Source organism: Herpailurus yagouaroundi, unplaced genomic scaffold (genome assembly GCF_014898765.1).
Source record: "Herpailurus yagouaroundi ecotype Mexico unplaced genomic scaffold, PumYag 213, whole genome shotgun sequence".
Lineage (NCBI taxonomy): Eukaryota > Metazoa > Chordata > Mammalia > Carnivora > Felidae > Herpailurus > Herpailurus yagouaroundi.
Genome location: NW_024412444.1, coordinates 11250877 through 11273384, shown reverse-complemented (window position 1 = coordinate 11273384; position 22508 = coordinate 11250877). Strand labels below are relative to the sequence as shown.

The 22508-nt window shown below is 38.2% G+C and overlaps 1 protein-coding gene across 4 annotated transcripts in view; it reads right to left on the bottom strand.

Moving 5' to 3' along the window:
• Positions 1–22508, bottom strand: part of DNAH12 (dynein axonemal heavy chain 12) — a 218839-nt gene that overhangs the window by 18701 nt on the left and 177630 nt on the right. For all 4 annotated transcript variants that reach the window (XM_040454701.1, XM_040454703.1, XM_040454702.1 and 1 more), the window contains 6 exons: positions 14905–15063; positions 14637–14781; positions 6771–6921; positions 6306–6559; positions 5039–5179; positions 2180–2317 (listed from right to left, as the gene is read on the bottom strand). In XM_040454701.1, coding sequence (XP_040310635.1) covers positions 2180–2317; positions 5039–5179; positions 6306–6559; positions 6771–6921; positions 14637–14781; positions 14905–15063 — 988 coding nt within the window. The remainder of the gene's footprint in view (positions 1–2179; positions 2318–5038; positions 5180–6305; positions 6560–6770; positions 6922–14636; positions 14782–14904; positions 15064–22508) is intronic.

The window sequence follows — 22508 nt, the reverse complement described above, 5'->3', positions numbered from 1 at the left end:
ACAAGAGAAATTCATGTTAAATTCATGGCAAATGCAAGATGCAGAGAACAACTCATTCCTTGGTTGTCTATCAACTTAGCCATCAGTTTCATTGATTAACCTTTTTGGAAGCAAGCAGTATTTTGCTGGTATGACTAGGTAAAGATGGTTTAAAGACTGCCCCCTGTTCTTGAAGATATAAAAGATAGATTTAATCTATGCCTTCCAGCTCCAGTGTTGGGACCAGAAAGGTTGAGGACACCAGAGGCTGCAGGCAGGGGCCTGGCCAGAAGGTGGAGAATTCTCAGTTGACTGGTTTTCTGCAGTAGGATGGTTTTAGCAAGACATTCTCCAAGCTTGCGCTCTATCTACTAAATTATTTTTAAAAAACAAACCCAGTATTTAGAATCAATGTCATTTTATCATGTAATTGTGATTCTATAAGCACTAATTTCATCAGTTATTCAGGGATTTTCAAATTGATACATTTGTTCTAGTTAAGGTTTCTGCCTTGTGTAAAAGAAAAAAGAGGGGCGCCTGGGTGGCTCAGTTGGTTGAGCATCTGACTTCATCTCAGGTCATGTTCTCATGGTTCATGAGTTTGAGCCCCACATCGGGCTCACTGCTGTTAGTGCAGAACCCGCTTCAGATCCTCTGTCCCCCTCTCTCTCTGCCCCTCTCCAACTCATGCTCGCTTTCTCTCTCAAAAATGAATAAACATTTATTTAAAAAAAGGAAAAGTTGATAAAATATCAGCAGTTTCTATAAAAATTATTTGTTATGCTATAAATATGATTAAATGTTCATACCCTTACAAAACCCCACCTAAGTAAAACCTAATAGCATCAAGTGGGTTTTATCAACACTTCCGGTTTCCCTTTACGAGGCTCCATGTCACAAAGGCTCTTGTCACAGCAAAGAAGCAGAAATATATTAATACTCTGGTTGTCCATCTGGATTACTATGTTTAGTAAAATATGACATAAATAATGGGAAAAGTATTGGGGTTGGAGAGACTGGAGTTCAAATCCTACCTCAATGGGCAAACTCGTTTCTTAGCTTTGGTTTTCTCAAAAATAGGGATAATACCAACCTTACAGGGGTGCTGTGAGGAATAAAATTAATATAAGTAATGTGCCTAGTTCTAAGTCTGAATCAGTAGGAATTTACAGCAGTTTTTTTATGCCGGGAGAGGGCCAGAGGCTGCTGACTATCAGAATAGATCACATTGTGAGTCTACAGAAACTGGAAAACCCTGCCACTCACTTTTCCAGCCTCTTTTATTTATTTTTTAAATGTTTATTTGTTTTTGAGAGTGTGAGCAGGGGAGGGACAGAGAGAAAGACACACACACAGAATCTGACGCAGGCTCCAGGCTCTGAGTGGTCAGCACAAAGCCTGATGCAGGGCTTGAACTCACAGACCGCAAGATCATGACCTGAACCGAAGTCAGATGCTTAACCAACTGAGCCACCCAGACACCCATTCCAGCCTCTTTCAGAGTTAAAGGTTAGGCCTGCAAGTTAGACGTTGAACTGGGGTTTAGAGGTCGAAAAAGCAGGAACAGCAAAGAATCTTTTTTTGATGACATCAGAGGGCCTGGAGTAGACCAGAGTCTGTGCAGCAGCTCTCTGAGCAGTGGTGTCTAATATTCAGCCAGGGTTGAGGAGCTGCTGTTACCAGGACATGGTGTGAATCTGGATATGAGTCTGGATGCCTGGGCTGGCTAGCCATCTTGGTGATTCTATGATCTACCCAAATATTCTTTTCATAAATTCCTTTTCTACTTAGAGCTAAATTGTAGCTTTGACTGAGCAGAGGAAGAGAGTAGAGAATAATAAGGACCTATAGAAAGCCAACACTTAAGGAAGGCACTGCAGAAAGACAGAAAGAACCAAGGTCCTTGATGGCAACACTTGCTGAATCAACCAACTCCAGAGCCTGTCCTTCCTCTGTACCTCTTTATTATGTGAGATGATAAGTTCCATTATGGCTTAAGCCAGTTCGAATCAGGTTTTCTGTTACTTGCAGCAGTAGAAATCCATAGAGATAGTGCTTCATAAACCATAGTTATAATGTTTACTACTATCTCCCACCTACTAGTGATGTTGGGAGGAGTAAGTTTATCTAAGCAAAGGGAATTGCCTAGGGCCTGACACACAGTGATCCTCCAGCAATGTTAATTCCTTTCTAATTTTACCTGTAGTTGTTGAATACTGATGCGTAAGTCAGATTCATTAAATCCATATGGAATATTCCAACCAAGAGGACCAAATTTCTTTCTCTCTTGCACAAGGGCATGAAAAAAACAAACTCCAAACAGCAACTTCTCCCATGCCTTTAGTATAAAAATTATGCAACAAGAGAAAATTTTGATCAGATTTCCATTAGTAAAATGAGGGGAATCAACAGTATTTTTCATTATATGAGTCTATGATCATATATTTCTGCAAACTTCTATTTAAAAACAATGCATACTATAAAAACTATTAATCTTATGACTCAAAACCTCCAAAGCTAGACAAACTGCAATATTAAACTTGATTAAAATGCAAAAGTTCTACCATTTGCCAAAGCAGTAGCTACTAATACTTTGGTATTGTTTAGATATTTACAACTTCAGTAGCTCAATGTTATCCTGTAGCCTCACTGGCATATGCTCACTACAAGTGAGCGAACATAGTCATTATGATAGGAATAAACCCGAATACATAGTTCCTGATTCTATGACTTTCCATGTGGAGGTCACTTTTGAAACCCTTGTTTATGCTCTCCTGGCGTCTTCATATGTGTTGGTGCTCTGGAGGATGGCCATCTACCTCTATGAAGACCCCCTCCCCCACTGCCCCAAGTAAATTTCAAGTATGCTACCTTGATGGTTTAAGTTAGATCATTTCAAACATAGCTCCAAATGCAGTAAAAATCCTTCCAACTACCTTGATATGATGCAGTAGTAGAAATTATTTTTATAATATTAAAGTACAAGCACAGGGGCACCTGGGTAGCTCAGTTGTATAAGCATCAGACTTCTGCTCAGGTCAAGATCTCGTGATCTGCGGTCAGTGGGTTTGGGCCTGACATCGGGCTGTGTGCTGACCCCTCAGAGCCTGGAAGACTGCTTTGGATTCTGTGTCTCCCTCTCTCTGCCCCTACCCTGCTTATGCTCTCTCTCTCTCAAAATAATAAACATTAAAATTAAAAAAAAAAATACAAGTACACCATGGCATTACTGAATAACTATATTCCTGAAATGTACATAAATTAAAGCATATTTTAAATAATACTGAAAGAAAACTGTGGTGAAAGTTTTTTTTTTAATGTTTATTTATTTTTGAGAGAGAGAGAGAGAGAGAGAGAGAGAATGCAAACAGGGGAGAGGCAGAGAGAGAGGGAGACATAGAATCCAAAGTAGGTTCCAGGCTCTGAGCTGTCAGTACAGAGCCCAATGTGGGGCCTCAAACTCACAGACCGTGAGATCATGACCTGAACTGAAGAAAGACGCTTAACTGACTGAGCCACTCAGGTGCCCCTGTGGTGAAACATTTAATAGGGGAAACCTTTTGGCAATGAGAGCAATAACCTAATTTATGTGTATTTCCCACATATTTTCACACAATGGAGTTTTTCTTAAGGAAGTCATAATCCCTCCACATTTTTGGTCTGTGCTTATGGGCCAGAAACGGTCCTGTGGTATGAGAGAAATCTTGGGATTTCTTGCAGGAGCTCAAACCCTAGATGGGGATCAGACATCATACCACCTTTCCATTTTATTAAGCTCTTTTCCTAGCTAAAACACCAAATATCCTCCTTTTCTCCCAGACTTTCAAATAAATTTATTGCTCAGAATTAGGGGCATGCAGAAGGTATGAAGCAGAGAGAAACTAGCTGGCTTACAAAGAATTCAATTCTTTATTTTCCATTCTATTATTTTTTTAGCTCAAATAGGCCAGTGTGATAAATGGCATGTTGGGGTGAGGGCAGGGAATCAATTTCCCTTAGTATTGACGTTTCCTTCCATGTGCAGAGACCTCAGTGTAACACTTCTGGATTTTCCCCATCCTTGCATTAATCACTGCAGGAGAAGGGACCTATCTGGTTGATAAATTAGGGAAAAGTTAACCAGATATGCTTTGCTCAGCTTTTCCCTCTTCGTCTTAGAAGTGAGCTTCCCTTGGGGAAGAAAATGTTCCTCTGTTCTCACTGAGGGTGGATAAGTCTGTTTAATTCTATTCAGTGATGCCCCATTTGTTCACAGGTGTCTACTACATCTTCCAACCTAGTTTATATCAGTAACTAAGGTTAAAATTTGGTTCCCTTGAGGTGCCTGGTGGCTCAGTCGGTTAAGCGTCCAACTCTTGATTTCGGCTCAGGTCAAGATCTCATGGTTGGTAGGACTGGGCCCCACTTGGGATTCTCTCTCTCTTCCTCTCTCTCTGCCTCTCCCCCACTAACGTGCATGCACATGCTTTCTCTCTCTCTCTCCCTCACTCTCAAAATAAACTTAAAAAAAAAATGGTTCCCTTATGTTTATACTTTTTCCTGTTTCTTAGTGGTTAAGAATGAAAAAAAAAAGGTTGATATTTACTAGGACTCCTAAGTCCCCAATACCATGTGCAAATTACATGAGCACACTGGAAAGCATTATTAATATGCCAAAACAGTATCACTAGAATTTAAGTTCCATGATGGCAGATTTGTGGGGAGGTGTTTTATTTTATTCTCACTGCTTTATATCTAGTACCTGGGAAAGCACCTAACACACATTTTGTGGAAAGAAAGAATAAATGATATGAAAATAGATTGCTACTCTTGAGTCTTAAACTCATTATTGGATTTTGGTGTACTAACTAAGATATGTCCATTCAGTCAACAAGCATTTATTTATATGTCTACTCTGTGGGAAGCAGAGCACAAACTGCTGGGAAGAAAATGATGAACAAGATAGGTACAATATCAGTCTTCTCAGAAAATGCCACAGCTTAACATTATTAAATATTTATATTACCATATTTTCTCACTTTAAAAACACATTTGAAAAGCTCCAGAAGCTGAACATTACCAGTTCCTTTCCCTGGCATCCACTGAAAAACTGAGAATCAGAAACGGGATCAGTGAGATATGATTGGAGGAGATTTAGCCGAAGACCTGTGGGAGGCTCATTAGTCATTTTTACTCCATTCTGTAGGATGGTTACTGGGAACTAAAGACAGAATAAACAGAGCATTACACAAGATAAGCAGCTTGAATCCCCAAAATTCAAACACTAGTTGGTTAAAAGTGCATATGAAAGAGGACTCCAGAAATATATATATTTTTAAGTTTATTTATTTATTTTGAGAGAGAAAGAGGTGGGGGAGGGAGGGGCAGGCAGAGGTAGAGACAGAGTCCCAAGCAGGCTCTGTGCTGTCAGCACAGAGCCTGATGCAGGGCTCCATCTCACGAACCATGAGATCATGACCAGAGCTGTAATCAAGATTCAGATGCTTAACCACCTGTGCCACCCAGGCGTCCCACTCTAGAAATATTTTTTAAGACCTCTTAAGGTTAAGCATTTAAGGCTTGATTAGGATACACAACATTGGGTGCCTGGGTGACTCAGTCGGTTGAGCGACCAACTTCAGCTCAGGTCATGATCTCGCTGTCTATGAGTTCAAGCCCCGCGTTGGGCTCTGTGCTGACAGCTCAGAGCCTGAGTCTGCTTCAGATTCTGTGTTTCCCACTTACCCTGCCCCTCCCCCACTCATGCTCTGTCTCTCTGTCAAAAATAAATAAAAAAATAGAAAATAAAAAAAGATATACAATGTAGGGGTGCCTGGGTGGCTCAGTCAATTAAGTGGCCAACTCTTGATTTCAGTTCAGGTCATGATCCTAGGGTCATGGGATTGAGCCCTGTGTTGGGCTCCACTGGGCGTGGAGCCTGTTTAAGATTCTCTCTTTCTCTCTCTCTCTCTCTCTCCCCCTCCCCCACTTGTGCCCCACTTGCACATGCTTTCTCTCTAAAGTAAATAAATAAATAAACTTGGCAACTTGTACAGAGCATATTGTGTGTTAAAAAAAAAAAAAAGTTACATGGGTGCCTGGATGGCTCAGTTGGTTAATCATCAGACTTTGGCTTGGGTCATGATCTCACAGTTCATGGGTTTGAGCCCCACGTTGGACTCTGTGCTGACAGCTCAGAGCCTGGAGCCTGCTTCAAATTCTGTGTCTCCCTCTCTTTCTCCCCTACTCCCACTCTGTCTCTCAAAAAATAAACATTAAAAAAAAAACTTACACAATGTAAGAGATGACTAAATATACGTACTAAACTCCACATGAAATAAACATACTTTTGGAGAAGGATAACTTGTGAGCCAAAGCCTAAAGGATGGATTACAGACTTCAGGAGTAAAATCTTCACATATTTTTTCCAATACGGGCATCCAGGAGACAGCGAGGTGACAATTCTGTAGGCACACCCAAGTTCCTTCTTCTATCGCTGCTTTAATCATTTTTGTTGCAACTGGTCCTTGTCCTTGTCCCAGTGAAATAGCATGAAATTTATTTCCAGACATCGCTTTATCATTTGCAAATTTCAGCAGGCCTAAGAGAGCACAAAACATAGTTCCACTGCTTACTGTAAAATCATGAAATATACCTTATGTTTCATTGTGCAGGCACATAACTGGAAGATTCCAGTTGCTTTTCCTTACATATACCAGATTTACTAACTGATCTACGATCATGTAAGAAATGGACATTGAGCAAAATGGATCATTTATAAGTTCCTAGAAGTTTGCAGGAGGTAGACTTACTGGCCATGGGATCTGCTCCTGGAGAGAGCACAAAAATTAAAGGAATGGTACAGTTTGAGTCCAAGTAACTCTTTGTCAAATCAAATGGTGGAGGCTCCACAAACTTTTTCCCCAGTTTATCAGTTACATAATTTGTTATAGCTGGAGTTATCTGTTAAAGAGAGAAAAGATATGATCTTTAGGTTAATTTTCTTTTAAAAAAAATTTTTTTTTTCAACGTTTATTTATTTTTGGGACAGAGAGAGACAGAGCATGAACGGGGGAGGGGCAGAGAGAGAGGGAGACACAGAATCGGAAACAGGCTCCAGGCTCTGAGCCATCAGCCCAGAGCCCGACGCAGGGCTCGAACTCACGGACTGCGAGATCGTGACCTGGCTGAAGTCGGACGCTTAACTGACTGCGCCACCCAGGCGCCCCTAGGTTAATTTTCATTTCACATAACAATTTTGATTATTACTGGAAATTAACAAAGAATACAATTTGTCTAATGGTCAAGAAAATCATGAAACATATCATGAAGTGCTAATTTTTCTAATACATAAAAAGTATCTATCAACTGATAGGACAAGACTAACAATCCAAAAGAAAAATGGGCAGAGAAGATGAACAGTTAATTGAAATCATTCTGTACAGCAGAAACTGCAAAATGTTCCCATTTCTCTCCTTTTGGTGATACAACCTCAAGTTTTCCCAACTTTTCTTGTACCTAGATGTGGCTGTGTGACTAAGTTTTGGCCAGAGGGATACAAGTAGAAGTTATATATGGAGCTTCCAGAACATATTTTTTTTATAAAGAGCAGTTTTATAAAAAGACCCCCCTCTTTTGGGGGCACCTAGGTGGCTCAGTCGGTTAAGCAGCTGACTCTTGATTTCAGCTCAGGTCGTGATCTCAGTTTTGCAAGTTCGAGCCCCATGTTGGGCTCTGTGCTGGCTGTGGTGTCTGCTTAAGATAACCTCTCCCACTCACTCCCTGCCCCTCCCCTGCTCTTGTGCTCTCTCAAAATAAATAAGCATTAAAAAAAAATGCTCTCTTTTGCTTTTCAACAGATGTGGTATTTATGAGCCAGCTTCAATCTCACTGATGAGGACCATATTCTAGGGGACTTTACTAGCATGAAAGAAAGAACTTGAATGTCTGGATGATCTCAAAAACAGACCTGCCCTGCCAGTCCTCAGGCATTTGCTCTGGGCTTACTTAAGAGAGACAGAAAGATTAACTTCTATTTTATTTAAGCTACTGTATTTTAGGTCTCTTTGTTACAGTGGCCTAGTCTATACCCTAACACTCATAATAAAAAAATACAAATTATAACTATACTTAAATGCCATTTTTTGCCTTTCAGATGGTTATGTTAAGGGACAAAGATAGTCTCTGTGTATTGACCCTTAGATTGTTTCCTTCTTCATAGCAGGCTGAAACCTATTAGTTCAAAAGCCCACTGACACCAAACTAAAATTTTTAGATATTCAATTATTGTAAACATAGCCCAAATAAGCAGATTTTTAGCCACTTACAGCCTGCCTATTTGCACCCAACATCTGCTAGCTATGGTAAATCCTAGGATATAAAGACCCAGCCACTGTAGCCCTTCAGAGCTCTGATCCAGGGACTCCAAACCATAGTGCTGTTGATAAATGCTACCAAGACCCACACAAGCCTCTTCTCCCTTCCCCCAAGGGAGTTTCTTTGCCGTCTTCCTCTTTGGAGTTGTGGGACCCCCACCCCCCAAATCCCAGCATCTGGAGAGACTCCTGCTATGAGGGGCTTCCACCTCTCAGCATGCAAACCTGTTCCAGCATCGTCCAGCATAGCTCTTGTATGCTACTGCCACCTTACGTCCATGTCTTTTCCCCGATCGGTCCCCAGATTCCTCAACCCCCTCGCACAGATTAGCAAAGATACAAAAGTTTGCCAGCATTCTGTGCGGGAAAAATTATGGGTTAAACTGATATTCTCATACACTGCTGTGGAAGAGTAATCTGGCCTAACTTTCATGATGGGCAATTTGGGAATGTCTATAAAATTACAAGTGGGCAAATCCATGGACTCAGCAATTTTATTCCCAGGACTTTATTCTGAGAGAGAGTTGCACATGGGAGAAATGACTTTTGAATAAGGTTATTTATTGCAGCATTTTTATAATTGTAAAGGTCCATCAATAGGAACTGGTTAAAGAATTTATGGTGTACACTTACAATGAAATAGCATGTAATTGTAAAAAAGAATGAGAAAGCTCTTTATAAACTGAGAGAGGAAAAAGCAACACGCAAAACAGTGGATATGCCTATTTGTGTTAAAAATAAATGGACAAAGAATTTGTGTGTATGCATATTTATATGTGCATAAAGGGGAACAAGAAGCAGATAACATTAACTGCCTGAGAGAAAGGATGCCAACTGACTGGGAGGTGCAGATTGGAGGTCTATCTTTCACTGTATTCACGTATTCTTGTGATTCAAACACTGTTTCAGTTTTGAGCCACAAGAATTAATTTAAAATAAAAGAGTGAGGGGCACCTGGGTGGCTCTGTTGGTTGGGCGTCCGACTTCGGCTCAGGTCATGATCTCACAGTCCGTGAGTTCGAGCCCCGCGTCAGGCTCTGTGCTGACAGCTCAGAGCCTGGAGCCTGTTTCAGATTCTGTGTCTCCCTCTCTCTCTGCCCCTCCCCTGTTCATGCTCTGTCTCTCTGTGTCTCAAAAATAAATAAACGTTAAAAAAATTTTTTTTAATAAAATAAAATAAAAGAGTGATATTCATCAACAGTAGCAGCAGAAAATAAGTAGAGAGGTATTAGATATCATCTTCTAAATGCCAAACAACTTTCTAAAGTAACACTGTAGGAATTTGGTGGAGGGAGGAGAGATCATCACAGACTTCTGCAGTCCTGGCATAGATGGGGGGAAAGGATGGATCTTCTATATGAGAAATTTTGAGAAGTTGTGAGCAATTCTGTGGGTTTAAACAGTGGAAGTTTCTCTTTTTTTCTTCAAATGTTTATTTATCTTAAGAGAAAGAGCATGTGTGCACAGGGAAGAGGCAAAGAGAAAGGGAGAGAGAGAATCCCAAGCAGGCTCCATGCTGTCAGCACAGAGCCCAACACGGGGCTCCATCTCACCAACTGTAAGATCACAACCTGAGCGGAAATCAATAGTCGGATGCTTAACCAACTGAGCCACCCAGGCGCCCTAGAAACAGTGGAAGTTTCAAGAAGATAAGAATGGAATGGCAGAAAAGAGGTATTATTAGCCAAGGTAACAAGACTATCAAGCTGTACTTCTGTCATTATTCTATAGGTATTGAAAGGCCACTGAAGGGTTTTCAAAAAGGACCTTGTAATGATGTAATAGATTTTTCTTCCTTTCTTTAATAACTTCACCTGGGCAAAGAGGAAATCTTTTTTATCCTTTTACTATTAACACTATGTATAATTTCTATCTAGCACAGATCTTCAGTTGTACATCTTCAGGGAAGGGAGATACTGAGTACACAGAGACCTTGCCCCTCATTAATCTATGCACAGACCAGGGCCAATGTTCCCTGAGATTATGTAGCTGCAATGAAGCATGATAATTTTCTGTAGAAAAAGTACCTTGTTCCAGTAATTTAATATAAAAAAAAAAAGTTATGACTTTTGTATAAGATTTTGATCCTTTATATAAGATACTCTAGGGAAGAAATTATGGAAACTTGAACAGACCTGGAGATAAGCTTTGTGGTAGTTAATTTTAGGTGTCAGCTTTGTTAGGGCATAGTACCCAGATATTTGGTCAAAAACTAGTCTGGCTGTTGCCATGAAGATATTTTTAAGATGAGATTAATTTTTTAAGTTTATTTATTTATTTTGAGAGAGAGAGAAAGAGAGAGACAGCATATGGGAGGAGCAGGGAGAGAGAGAATCTCAAGCAGACTCCACACCAACAGTGTGGATCCCAGCACAGAAGTTGAACTCATAAACCATGAGATTGTGGCCTGAGCCAAAATCAAGAGTCAGAGGCTGAACTGACTGAGCCACCCAGGCCCCCTGAGATTAATTTTTAAACCCGTGGACTTTGAGTTAAGTGAATTACTCTCCGTAACGTGAGTGGGCCTCACTCAATCAGTTGAAAGGCTAAAGAGAAAAAAGACTGTCTTCCACTGAGGAAGAGGGAATTGTGCCAGCACACTGCCTTTGGACTCGAGCTGCAATATTGATTCTTCCAGGTCTCCAGCCTGCAGATTCTGGACTTACCAGCCTCCACAATCATGCGAGCCAATTCCTGTCAATCTCTGTTTCTGTCTCACCTATCCTATTGGTTCTGTTTCTCTGGAGAATCCTGACAAACAGAGGCTTTAACTGAACTTAGTTTAATTTGATTCAGTTCAACTCAATTCAGTGACATTTACTGAGATATCCTATTATCTTCTAGGCACTGTTTTAAGTCCTGGAGATATTGAGCAAAATAAGACATGGGTCCTGACTTCCAGAAGCTCAGAGTGTAGTGAGAGACACTGACAAACGAACCGATAATTATTGTATATTCCAGCGTGGTAAGTGCTGTAATGTTTAAGCACAGGTTCCCAAGCATGGCAGACTAGGCAATTACCCCATACTTGGCATTGAAACAATATCTCCATTGGCCATCAGGGAGCCATTTCTGTGGAGTGCAAATTAGGCAAGAGTTTCCCAGATGCAGAGCTAATCATTCCTAAGTTTCTAGTGAACAAGGGAAGCTATAGGCGATAAAATAATGAATATATCATTGTTTTGGCCTTAAAGAGACTATTGTCCAATGAAAGGAACATATATATATATACATACAACTATTGGGTAGGAAATAATGAGGTAAGTTTTAACAATGTACAAAGGTCTTTGAAGTTAAAATAAGAAGAAATACTCAGGAGTCAAGTAGTTATGTAAACTTCTGTTTGAATCTACTCAGAGCCTAAGTGAAGCATTAGATAATGCTCCTTGTGAAGCTCTACTAAAAACATAAATGTAAAAAAAAAAAAGAAAAGGAAAGGAAAAAAGGAAAGAAAAGAAAGAAGGGATCAGTGCAATTCTTTCAATATCTCATTTTATACATGGAGCTCAGAAGGGTGAGGTGACTTTCTCAAAGTTCAAACTACATGTATAAACATAGTTTTTGGTTTTCTGCTTAAAAGTTTTTCTTTTGAGGGGTACCTGGGTGGCTTATTTGGTTAACCATCTGACTTTGGCTCAGGTCATGATCTCATGGTTCATGGGTTCAAGCCCCACGTCAGGCTCTGTGCTGACAGTGCAGAGCCTGCTTGGGAATCTCTCTCTTTCCCTCTCTCTCTCTCTCTCTCTGCTCCTCCGCCACTCATGCTTTCTCTCTCTCTCAAACTAAATAAACTTAAAAAAAAAATAAAAGTTTTTCTTTTGTAACACCATAATCGCCTTTCTTGAATGTGTGAAAATCAGAACTAGCCTGTTTAATTCACCAATAGAAAGATTTTTGTGTCCATTAGCCATCTGTATGTCTTCTTTGGAAAAAGGTCTGTTCATCTCTTCTGCCCATTTTTTACCTGGATTATTTGTTTTCTGGGTGTTGAGTTTTGTAAAACAGTATGGAGGTTCCTCAAAAAGTTAAAAACAGGACTACCTACCATCCAGCAATTGCACTACTCAGTAAAGGATACAAAAGTAGTAATTCAAAGAGATACATGCACCCCACCTCCATGTTTAACAGCAGCACTATCAACAATAGCCAAATTTTGGAAAGAGCCCAAATGTCCATTGACTGATGGATGGATAAAGAAGTTTGGGTATACACATACACACACACACACACACACACACACACACACACACACACACACACACTGGAATATTACTCAACCATTAAAATGAATGAAATCTTGCCATTTGCAATGACATGGATGGAGCTAGAGAGTATTATGCTAAGCAAAATAAGTCAGACAGAGAAAGACAAAACCCATATGATTTCACTCATATGTAGAATTTAAGAAACAAAACAGATGAAAATAGTTGGGGAAAGAGAGGCAAACCATAAAATAGACTCTTAACTATAGAGAATGGAGAGTTGCCGGAGGGGGTGGTGAACAGGGGAGCGGGCTAAATGGGTAATGAATATTAAAGAGGGCACTTCTTGTGATGAGCACTGACTATTGTATGTAAGTGATGAATCACTAAATCCTACACCTGAAAACTAATATTATACTGTATGTTAACTAACTGGAATTTAAGTAAAAACTTGTTAGAAAAAAAGATTTTTGTGCATGTTTAAACTAATAAAATTATGACATGTGTAAGATTTTCTAACATCTTTTACTTCCAGCCAATATGGTCCTTTCTGCTAACAGGGACCAGATTTACCCTCCCACATAAACAACAAAAATGGGCAAAATTAAAAAAAAAAACAAAAACAACCATTTTCAGACACTGGGCAATTCAGACAACAGGTGGTAGAGGACTTTGATCTCTGCCAAAGAGGAAACATACAAGGTGAGTTTGCTTAGGCTTTCTTCTGGGAGGTACATTTCAGCCTGTGGAACAGGAAAAGCCATCAAAAAGCAGAGCAACACAGTCTTGCAAAGTTGGGAAGACAGGAAACTCTTAAACTCTGGTTTAAGGAGGGAGGCTACTGGAAGTTACAGAGTTCAGAGTAGAAGGGAACTACCCAGAATCTGCCTAACAGTACCCTTGTATCTCTGCTGAATGCTGTGGTGTGGAAGCATAGGCCAAGCAAAGAGTGGCTGGGAAGCTATGAACTGGGGATCTACAGAGCTACCAGAGTTCATGCAAGGCCGGGAATCATTCAGGTTCCCAACCGCCATAGTGGAGAGCTCTTGGTGATCACTGGGATATTCAGTAAAGTCCCCAGAAGGGTCACAATTTAGTAGTGGAGCTAAATTATCTGTTGAGCTAAACTATCTGTCGAGAAAAGGCTATTCTACACTTGTGCTAACAAATTTTTTTTTAATTCTTTAATGTTTATTCATTTTTGAGAGACATAGAATCTGAAACAGGCTCCAGGCTCTGAGCTGTCAGCACAGAGCCCAATGTGGGGCTAGAACTCAGGACCAGCGATATCATGACCTAGGCCAAAGTCAGACAGCCAACCGACTGAGCCGCCCAGGCGCCCCAAAATAAATGAACTTTATAAACAAACAAACAAACAAATAAACAAACAAATAGAAATAATTAACAGAGCAGTCACCTATAGTATAATACCAAGCAGTCTAATGCATATCTAATTGGAAACATAAGATTGGGGTGGCAAAAAATATTTGAAGAAATAATGGCCAAAATTTTTCCCAAGTTGAGAAAAACTATAAACCCATATCCAAGGAGTTCACTGAACCCCTCTGAGCATCTAGAATGAGGGCTAAAGAACCAAATAACAATTAATTTAAACCTAGAACAACTTCTGTTTTTAAAATTTGAGCATAGGGGCGCCTGGGTGGCGCAGTCGGTTAAGCGTCCGACTTCAACCAGGTCACGATCTCACGGTCCGTGAGTTCGAGCCCCACGTCGGGCTCTGGGCTGATGGCTCAGAGCCTGGAGCCTGTTTCCGATTCTGTGTCTCCCTCTCTCTCTGCCCCTCGCCCGTTCATGCTCTGTCTCTCTCTGTCCCAAAAAAAATAAATAAACGTTGAAAAAAAAAATTTAAAATTTGAGCATAGTTGACATACAATGTTACCTTTGTTTCAGGTGTGAAACTTAGATTTGGTAAGTTTATACATTATGCTAAGTTCAGCACAAGTGTAGCTACCATCTGTCCCATTACACTGCTTTTACAAAGTCATTGACTATATTCCCTTATGTTGTGCCTTTTATCCCCCAGACTTCTTCTTAAATGGCAAATTAGCTGGGTTCGAAATAGAACACATTTGTCTTTTACCTTATCAGGTCTTAGGCACCGAAGAATTATTATCTTCTGTAGTTCATTCAGTCTTTCATCCATTGGTGCTGGAAATTTAGCATTATGTGGCTCTTTACTGTCATAAATTTCCCGCCATTCAGTTATATGTTTGCAAAAATGTTCCCTAATGGAAAAAAAGCTAATTATTATTTCACTGGCAGATAATTTAAAAAGATATTGTTAAACAAGGAGATTACAAATTTACCCATCCTTACTCAATTCTAAATCATCAAGTTTAAACAAATACCTGAGTTCTTTGAAGGCAGGAAATTCACTTGCCCGACAAATTTCCTCCCAGCTTTTATCTGATAGCCAAGTTGGGTCAGGATTTTTCTCAGTACTCTTAAGACTTACTCCTCCAGTTAAAAGAAACATCAGTTCCTGGTACTCAATCTCTTTCTTTGCCCTGTATTCCCAAAATAAAGACTGCTGTAAATTGCTGATTTTTAAAATGGAATGAAATCAATTTCTGCTTCTATAGCCTCAAATGAAATAATCAGAACTGATTTACCCTACTACCATAAACAACTAGAAAACTGGAAAAAGTGAATGAAACGACTGTTTCTGGAAGTTATACAATAGCCAGTGCAACACTGTGGTCCCTGAAAAAAGGGAGACAAATATGATTGTCCAAATCAATCGCTATGATTGCCCCAGCTATTTGCCTGGAGGCACTTTCCAGACTATAAAACAGAGAGGTGATCAAAATCAGAACCTGATAGTATTGTTGAGTTGAATGAACAGAGACCAGAGTTAAGGAAGGCTCAGGTGGTAGAATTTGTGGGCTGAGTCCCAGAGAGGAGGGAGATACATGGAAAAGGGCTTCAGAAATCTGCATGGGTATCCTCTTGATTCAATTGCTAAACACTAAGTTATATGTGAATAGGGTAAAACTCCAGGAGACCAGGCAGAGAATATCTGGGAAGCTGTAACCTGAATAGCTCCTGAGCTTACACAGAACTTGGAGAAGTGAATTCTTACCAGCTAGAGATAAATCTTTGTTAAACACCAGAGGAATTCAGAGGCAACATCAGAGGGATCACGCCTTAGTAGCAAAGCTAACCTAGTTTTAGAATTAAATCTATTCTAGAGCTACTGTAAGAAAGCTTAAAAACAAGCCTTGGAAACATCAAACTAATGCAGTAATTTAACTACTTGCAAAAGTAAAGTCTAATGCTTTTTAAAGGAATTAAAAGCCCTTAGTATTTATCAATGTAAAATTCACAACATCCATAACCAGGAGAAAAGATCAGTCAATAGATACATAGAATGATAGAGATAATACAACAAGAAGACAAGAATGTTACAAGAGCTATTACAAATATGCTGAAGGAGTTAAAGCAAAACGAATGTAATGAAGAGAGAAACAGGCCATAGAAAAAATAACCAAATGCAACTTCTAGAGATAAAAAGTACAAAATCTAAAAGAAAAATTCAGGGGCACCTGGGTGGTCTGTTGGTTAAATGTCAACTCTTGATTTCAGTTCAGGTCATGATCTCTTGGTTTATGAGATAGAGCTCCACGTGCTTGGGATTCTCTCTTTCCCTCTCCCTCTGCCCCTCCGCTGCACACTCACTCTCTCTCTCAAAATAAATAAATAAAAATAAAAGAAAAATTCACTGATTTCTTTCCAATGAAACCGAAAGGATTCATTGCCAGTAGACATACAGCATTAGAAATGTTAGAGAAGTTTCAAGTAGATGGAAATTTAGATCAACACAAAAGAATAAAGACTGCCAGAAATAGTAGCTATGTAGGTAAACATAAAAGACTTTTTTCTTATTATTTAAGTGTCTTTAAAAGACTATTGACTACTTAGAGCAAAATAACAACATGCTATGGGATTTATAATATGTACAAGTGAAATATATGACAATAATAAAACAAAGGCTAGGAGGAGAGAGTTGGAAGTAAATAGTTGTAAGTTCTTATATTATATGTATATATATGTATATGTATGTGTGTGTATATGTATGTGTGTAAATATATGTATATATATAAAGTTTACCTGAAGATAGACTGTGATGTGTTAAAAGGTATACTATAATCCCAAAGATATCACTACAATAATAAAACAAAAAATTATAGTTAGTAAGTTAACAAAGGAGATAAAATGGAATCATAATAAGTACTTAATTCAAAGAAAAAGAAAATGAGGAAATGAAACAAATGAGGAAATGAACAGATGTGCAAAACAGAAACCAAGTTGTAAGATGGTAGATTTCAACATAACTCTATTATGTCATTGAATATAAATGGTCTAAACAATTTCATTAAAGGTAGTGATTATCAGATTGGACGAAACAAATAAGACCTAACTACATGTTGTCAACAGAAATACAGCTTAAATATAAAGACACAAGTAGGTTAAAAGGAAAAATATGGAAAAATGTATACCATGCTAACACTATTCAAAAGAAAGCTGGGGACAATAATAATATCATACAAAACAGATTTCGAACAAAGGATAACCCAGGGATTAAAAAAAAAAAGTCAAGTCAATTCATTAAGAGGTCGTAACAGTCCTAGACACTTACACATCTAATAACAGAGCATCAATACACAAAGAAATATTGATACAACTTTCAGAAGCAATCTCCATAGCTAAGAGATTCCAATCCTCTCTCAAAAATTGATTGAACAGGCAGACAGAAAATCAATAAGGATACAGTATATAGACTAGATTGACCTACTTGGCATTTATAGAATATTCCATTCAAGAGCAGCAAAATACACATTCTTTTCAATGGCATATGGAATACTTGCAGAGACAGACCACATTCTAGGCCTTAAAATGTCTCATTCATAAAATTTCTAGAAAAGGAATAATTGTGGAGACAGAAAGCAGATCAGTGGTTACCTGGGGCTGGGAGTAGGAATAGTAATTGACTAAATAGGGAAAAGGAAACTTTGAGGTAATAGAATTGTTCTAAAACTGGAATTTGGTGATGGCTGCATAATTGTATAAAAATACTAAAAATCATCTAACTGTATTATGATGGGCAAATTGCATAGTATGTCAATTATATGTAATAGGGCTGAAAAAAAGAGATGTTCTCCAGATAAATGAAAACTAAAGTTTATCACCACTAAACTGGCCTTACAAGAAATATTAAAGGGACTTCTCTGAGCTGAAAAGAAATAGCACTAATTAATAACAACAAAAAGTGAAAGTAAAAATCTCATGGAAAAGGTAAATAAATAGTAAAGTAGTGAATTCAATCACTTTTAAAGCAAGTATCAAGCTTAAAACACAAAAGTAGTAAAATTAAAACTACAATAGTTAGTTAAGGGATGCATAAATGTGACATCAAAAATATAAAATGGGGGTACATCTGGGTAACTCAATTGGTTGAGCTTCTGACTCTTGATTTCAGCTCAGGTCATTATTTCATGGTTCATGGGAGCAAGCCCCACGTTGAACTCCATGCTGACAGTGCAGAGCCGCTTGGGATTCTCTCTCTCTCTCTCTCTCTCTCTCTCTCTCTGCCCCTCCTTACCCCCTTCAAAATAAATAAATAAATTTAAAACAGACTATTATAATAATTTTCTTTCTTTCTTTTTATTATTAGAGAGAGAGAGAGAGAGAGAGAGAGAGAGAAAGAGCATGTGGGGAGGGGCAGAGGGAAAGAGAGAGAGAATCCCAAGTAGGTTCCATGCCCATTGTGGAGCCCTATGTGGGGCTTGATCTCACAGTAGTGAGATCATGAACTGAGCTGAAATCAAGTCGGATGCTTAACTGACTGAGCCACCCAGGAGTCCCCAAAACAGACTATTATAAACACAGGATGCTATATTTGAACCTCACAGTAACCACAAAGAAAAAATTTCCTGGTAAATACCACAAAAAAAAAAAAAAAAAAAAAAAGAAAGGACTCTAAACATAACACTAAAGAAAGCCATCATACCACAAGGGAAGAAAGAAAAGAAAAAAAGGAACAGAGAAAATCTAGGAAAACAGGCAGAAAACAATTGCAAAATAGCATTAAGTACATACTTACCATTAATTACTTTAAATGTAAATAAACTCTCCAATCAAAAGACATAAAATGGTTGAGTGGATTAAAAAAAAAAAAAAGACCCACCTCTAGGCTGCCTACAAGAGATTCAATTTAGAAGTAAGGATACACATAGACTGAAAGTGAAGGGATAGGAAAAGATAGTTCATGCAAATAGAATGAAAAGAAAGCTAGTGTAGCTATACTCATACAAGACAAAATAGACTTTAAAACAAAGACCAAGATGGGAATTACATAATTATAAAAGACCAATATGGGAATTATATAATGATAAAGGGGTGAATGCAACAAAAAGATACAACACTTATGAATATATCAAGAGTACCAAAATATATAAAGCAAAAATTAATAGATCTAAAGGGAGAAACTGACAGCATGACAGTAATAGTAGGGCACCTTAACACCCTCACTTACATCAAGAATAGATCAACCAGGCATAAAATCAATACGGAAACATTGGCTTTAATGACACATTAGACCAAATGGATTTAGTAGACATATACAGGAAACCCCATCCAAAAGCAGAATATACATTCTTCTCAAATGCACATGGAACATTCACCAGGACAGATCACAGGTTAAATTCAAGAAGATAGAGATTATATTAAGCATTTTCTCTGACCATCACAGTATAAAACTAGAAGTTGATTACAAAAAAAAAAAAAAACCCTGGAAAAACAACAAAAATGTGGAGATAAACAACATGCTACTAAACAACTAATGATTCATCAAAGAAATCAAGGAAATAAAAAAAAATACATAGAGACAAATGAAAACAGAAATATGACATACCAAAATCAATGGGGTGCAGCAAAAGTGGTTCTAAGAGGGAAGATCACAGCAATACAAGCCTACCTCAAGAAACAAGAAAAACCTCAAACAATCTAACTTTACACCTGAAGGAGTTAAAAAAAAAAAGAGAATAAATGAAGGCCAAAGTTAGTAGAAGAAAGAAAATGACAAAGATCAAAGTGGAAATAAATCAAATTGAGACTAAAACATAAATAAATAAATTAAAAAGATCAGTGAAACTAAGAGGTGGTTCTTTGAAAAGATAAATAAAATTGACACACCTTTAGCTAGACTAACAAGAAAAGAAGAAAGAGGGCTCAAATAAGCATAATCATAAATGAAAGAGAAGTTATAACTAAAGTTATAATTATACTACAAATAATTATATGCAAATGAACTGGACAACCTAGAAGAAATGAAAAAATTCCCCAAAATATATAGCGTTCCAAGATTGAATCATGAAGAAATAGAAAATCTGTATAGACTGATTACTAGCAAGGAGATTGAAACAATAACAAAATCAACTCCCAACAGGGGCACCTGGGTGGCTCAGTTGGTTGAGTGTCCAACTCTTGATCTCTGCTCTGGTCATGACCTCATGGTTTGTGAGATCTAGCCCCCCATCTGGCTCTGTGCTGACAGCATGGAGCTTGCTTGGGATTCTGTGTCTCTCCTTCTCTCTCTGTCCCTCTTCTATTTGCTCACTCTTGTTCTCTCTCTCTCAAAATAAATAAATAAACATTAAGGGGTGCCTGGGTGGCTCAGTTGGTTAAGCGTCTGACTTCAGCTCAGGTCATGATCTCGTGGTTTGTTGGTTTGAGCCCTGAGTCGGGATCTGTGCTGACAGCTGAGAGCCTGGAGCCTGCTTCAGATTCTGTGTCTCCCTCCTTCTCTGCCCCTCCCCCCACCATGCTCTGTCTCTGTCTCTCAAAAATGAATAAATGTTTCAAAAATTACTTTAAATATATAAACATTTAAAAGACTCCCAAAAAACAAAAGTCCAGGACCAGACAGCTTCATTGGTAAATTTTACCAAACATTCGAAGAAGACTTAATACCTATCCCTTCTCAAACTCCTCCTTCAAAACACTGAAGAGAAGAAAACACTTCCAAACTTATTTTATGAGGGCAGCATTACCCTGATACCAAAACCAGACAAGTACACCACAAAAAAAGAAAATTATAGGCCAATATCCTTAATGAACATAGATGCAAAAATACTCAACAAAATATAGCAAACCAAATTCAACAATACATTAAAAGAATCATACACCATGATCAAGTGAGATTTATTCCAGAGATCCAAAGATGATTAAACATCCACAAATCGATCAAGATGATATGCCACATTAACAAAATTAAGGATACAAATCACATGATCATCTCAATAGATGCAGAAAAAGCATTTAACAAAATTTAACATCCATTTATGATAAAAACTCAACAAAACGGGTACAGAGGGAATACACCTCAACACAATAAAGGTCATATATGATAAACTCACAGCTAACATACTCAAATGGTGAAAAGCCAAAAGCTTTTCCTCTAAGATCATGAACAAGACAAAGATGTCCACTCTCCACACATTTATTCAACATAATACTGGAAATTCTAGCCACAGAAATTAGGTAAGAAAAAGAAATAAAAGGCATCCAAAATAGAAAGGAAGAAGAAAAATTGTCACTATTTGCAGATCCTTTATATAGAAAATTCTAAAGACTTTGTTGGAACTGAGAAAGATCATTAGACCTAATAAATACAGTAGAATTTCAGGATACAGTATCAATCTACAGAAATCAGTAGCATGTCAATACACTAATGAAGAACTATCAGAAAGAGAACTGAAGAAAACAATCCCATTTACAACTGCATCAAAAGAATAAAATATCTAGGAAGAAATTTCATCAAGGAGGTGAAAGATCTGTACACTGAAAACTGTAAGACACTGATGCAGGAAACTGAAGACCCAAATAAATGGAAAGATATTCTGTGCTCATGGATTGGAGGGATCAATATTGTTAACATGTCCATACTACCCAAGTAGTATCAAGAGACTGAATGCAATCCTTTCAAAATGCCAATGACATTTTTCACAGAACTGTAAGTACTAATTCAAAAATTTTTATGGAATCACAAAAGATCCTGAATAGCCGGGATCTTGAGAAAGAACAACAAAGCTGAAGGTATTATGCTCCTTGACTTCAAACTAGATTACAAAGCTTTAGTAATCAAAATAGTATGGTACTGGCATAAAGACAGACACACAGATCAATACAACAGAATTGAGAGCCCAGAAATACATATACAGAGCCCAGAAATACACACACACACACACACACACACACACACACACACACACAATTTATGACAAAGGGGGAAGAACGCACAATGGAGAAAGGACAGTCTCTTCAACAAATGGTGCTGGGAAAACTGGACAGCCACATCCAAAAAAAAAAAAAAAAAAAACTAGATCACTATCTTACACTATACACAAAAATTAACTCAAAATGGATTAAAGACTTGTATGTAATACCTGAAACCATAGAACTCCTGGAAGAAAACATAGGTGGTAAGCTTCTTGAATCAGTCTTAGCTATATTTTTGTGGATAAGACTCCAAAGCGTAAGGGAAACAAAAGCAAAAATAAATGGGACTGTATCAAACAACACAGTTTATACACAGTGAAAGAAACCATCATCAAAATGTAAAAACAACCTACTGAATGGGAGAAGATATTTGCAAATCACATATCTGACAAGGAGTTCATATCCAAAATATATGAAAATTGCATACAACTTAACCACAAAAAGCAAACAACTTGATTTTAAAATGGGCCTAGGCGAAGCATAAGAGACTTAAAAACTGAGAACAAACTGAGGGTTGATAGGGGGTGGGAGGGAGGGGAGGGTGGGTGATGGGTATTGAGGAGGGCACCTTTTGGGAGGAGCACTGGGTGTAGTATGGAAACCAATTTGACAATAAACTTCATATATTGGAAAAAATAAAAAAATTAAAAAATTAAAAAAATAAAAAATAAAA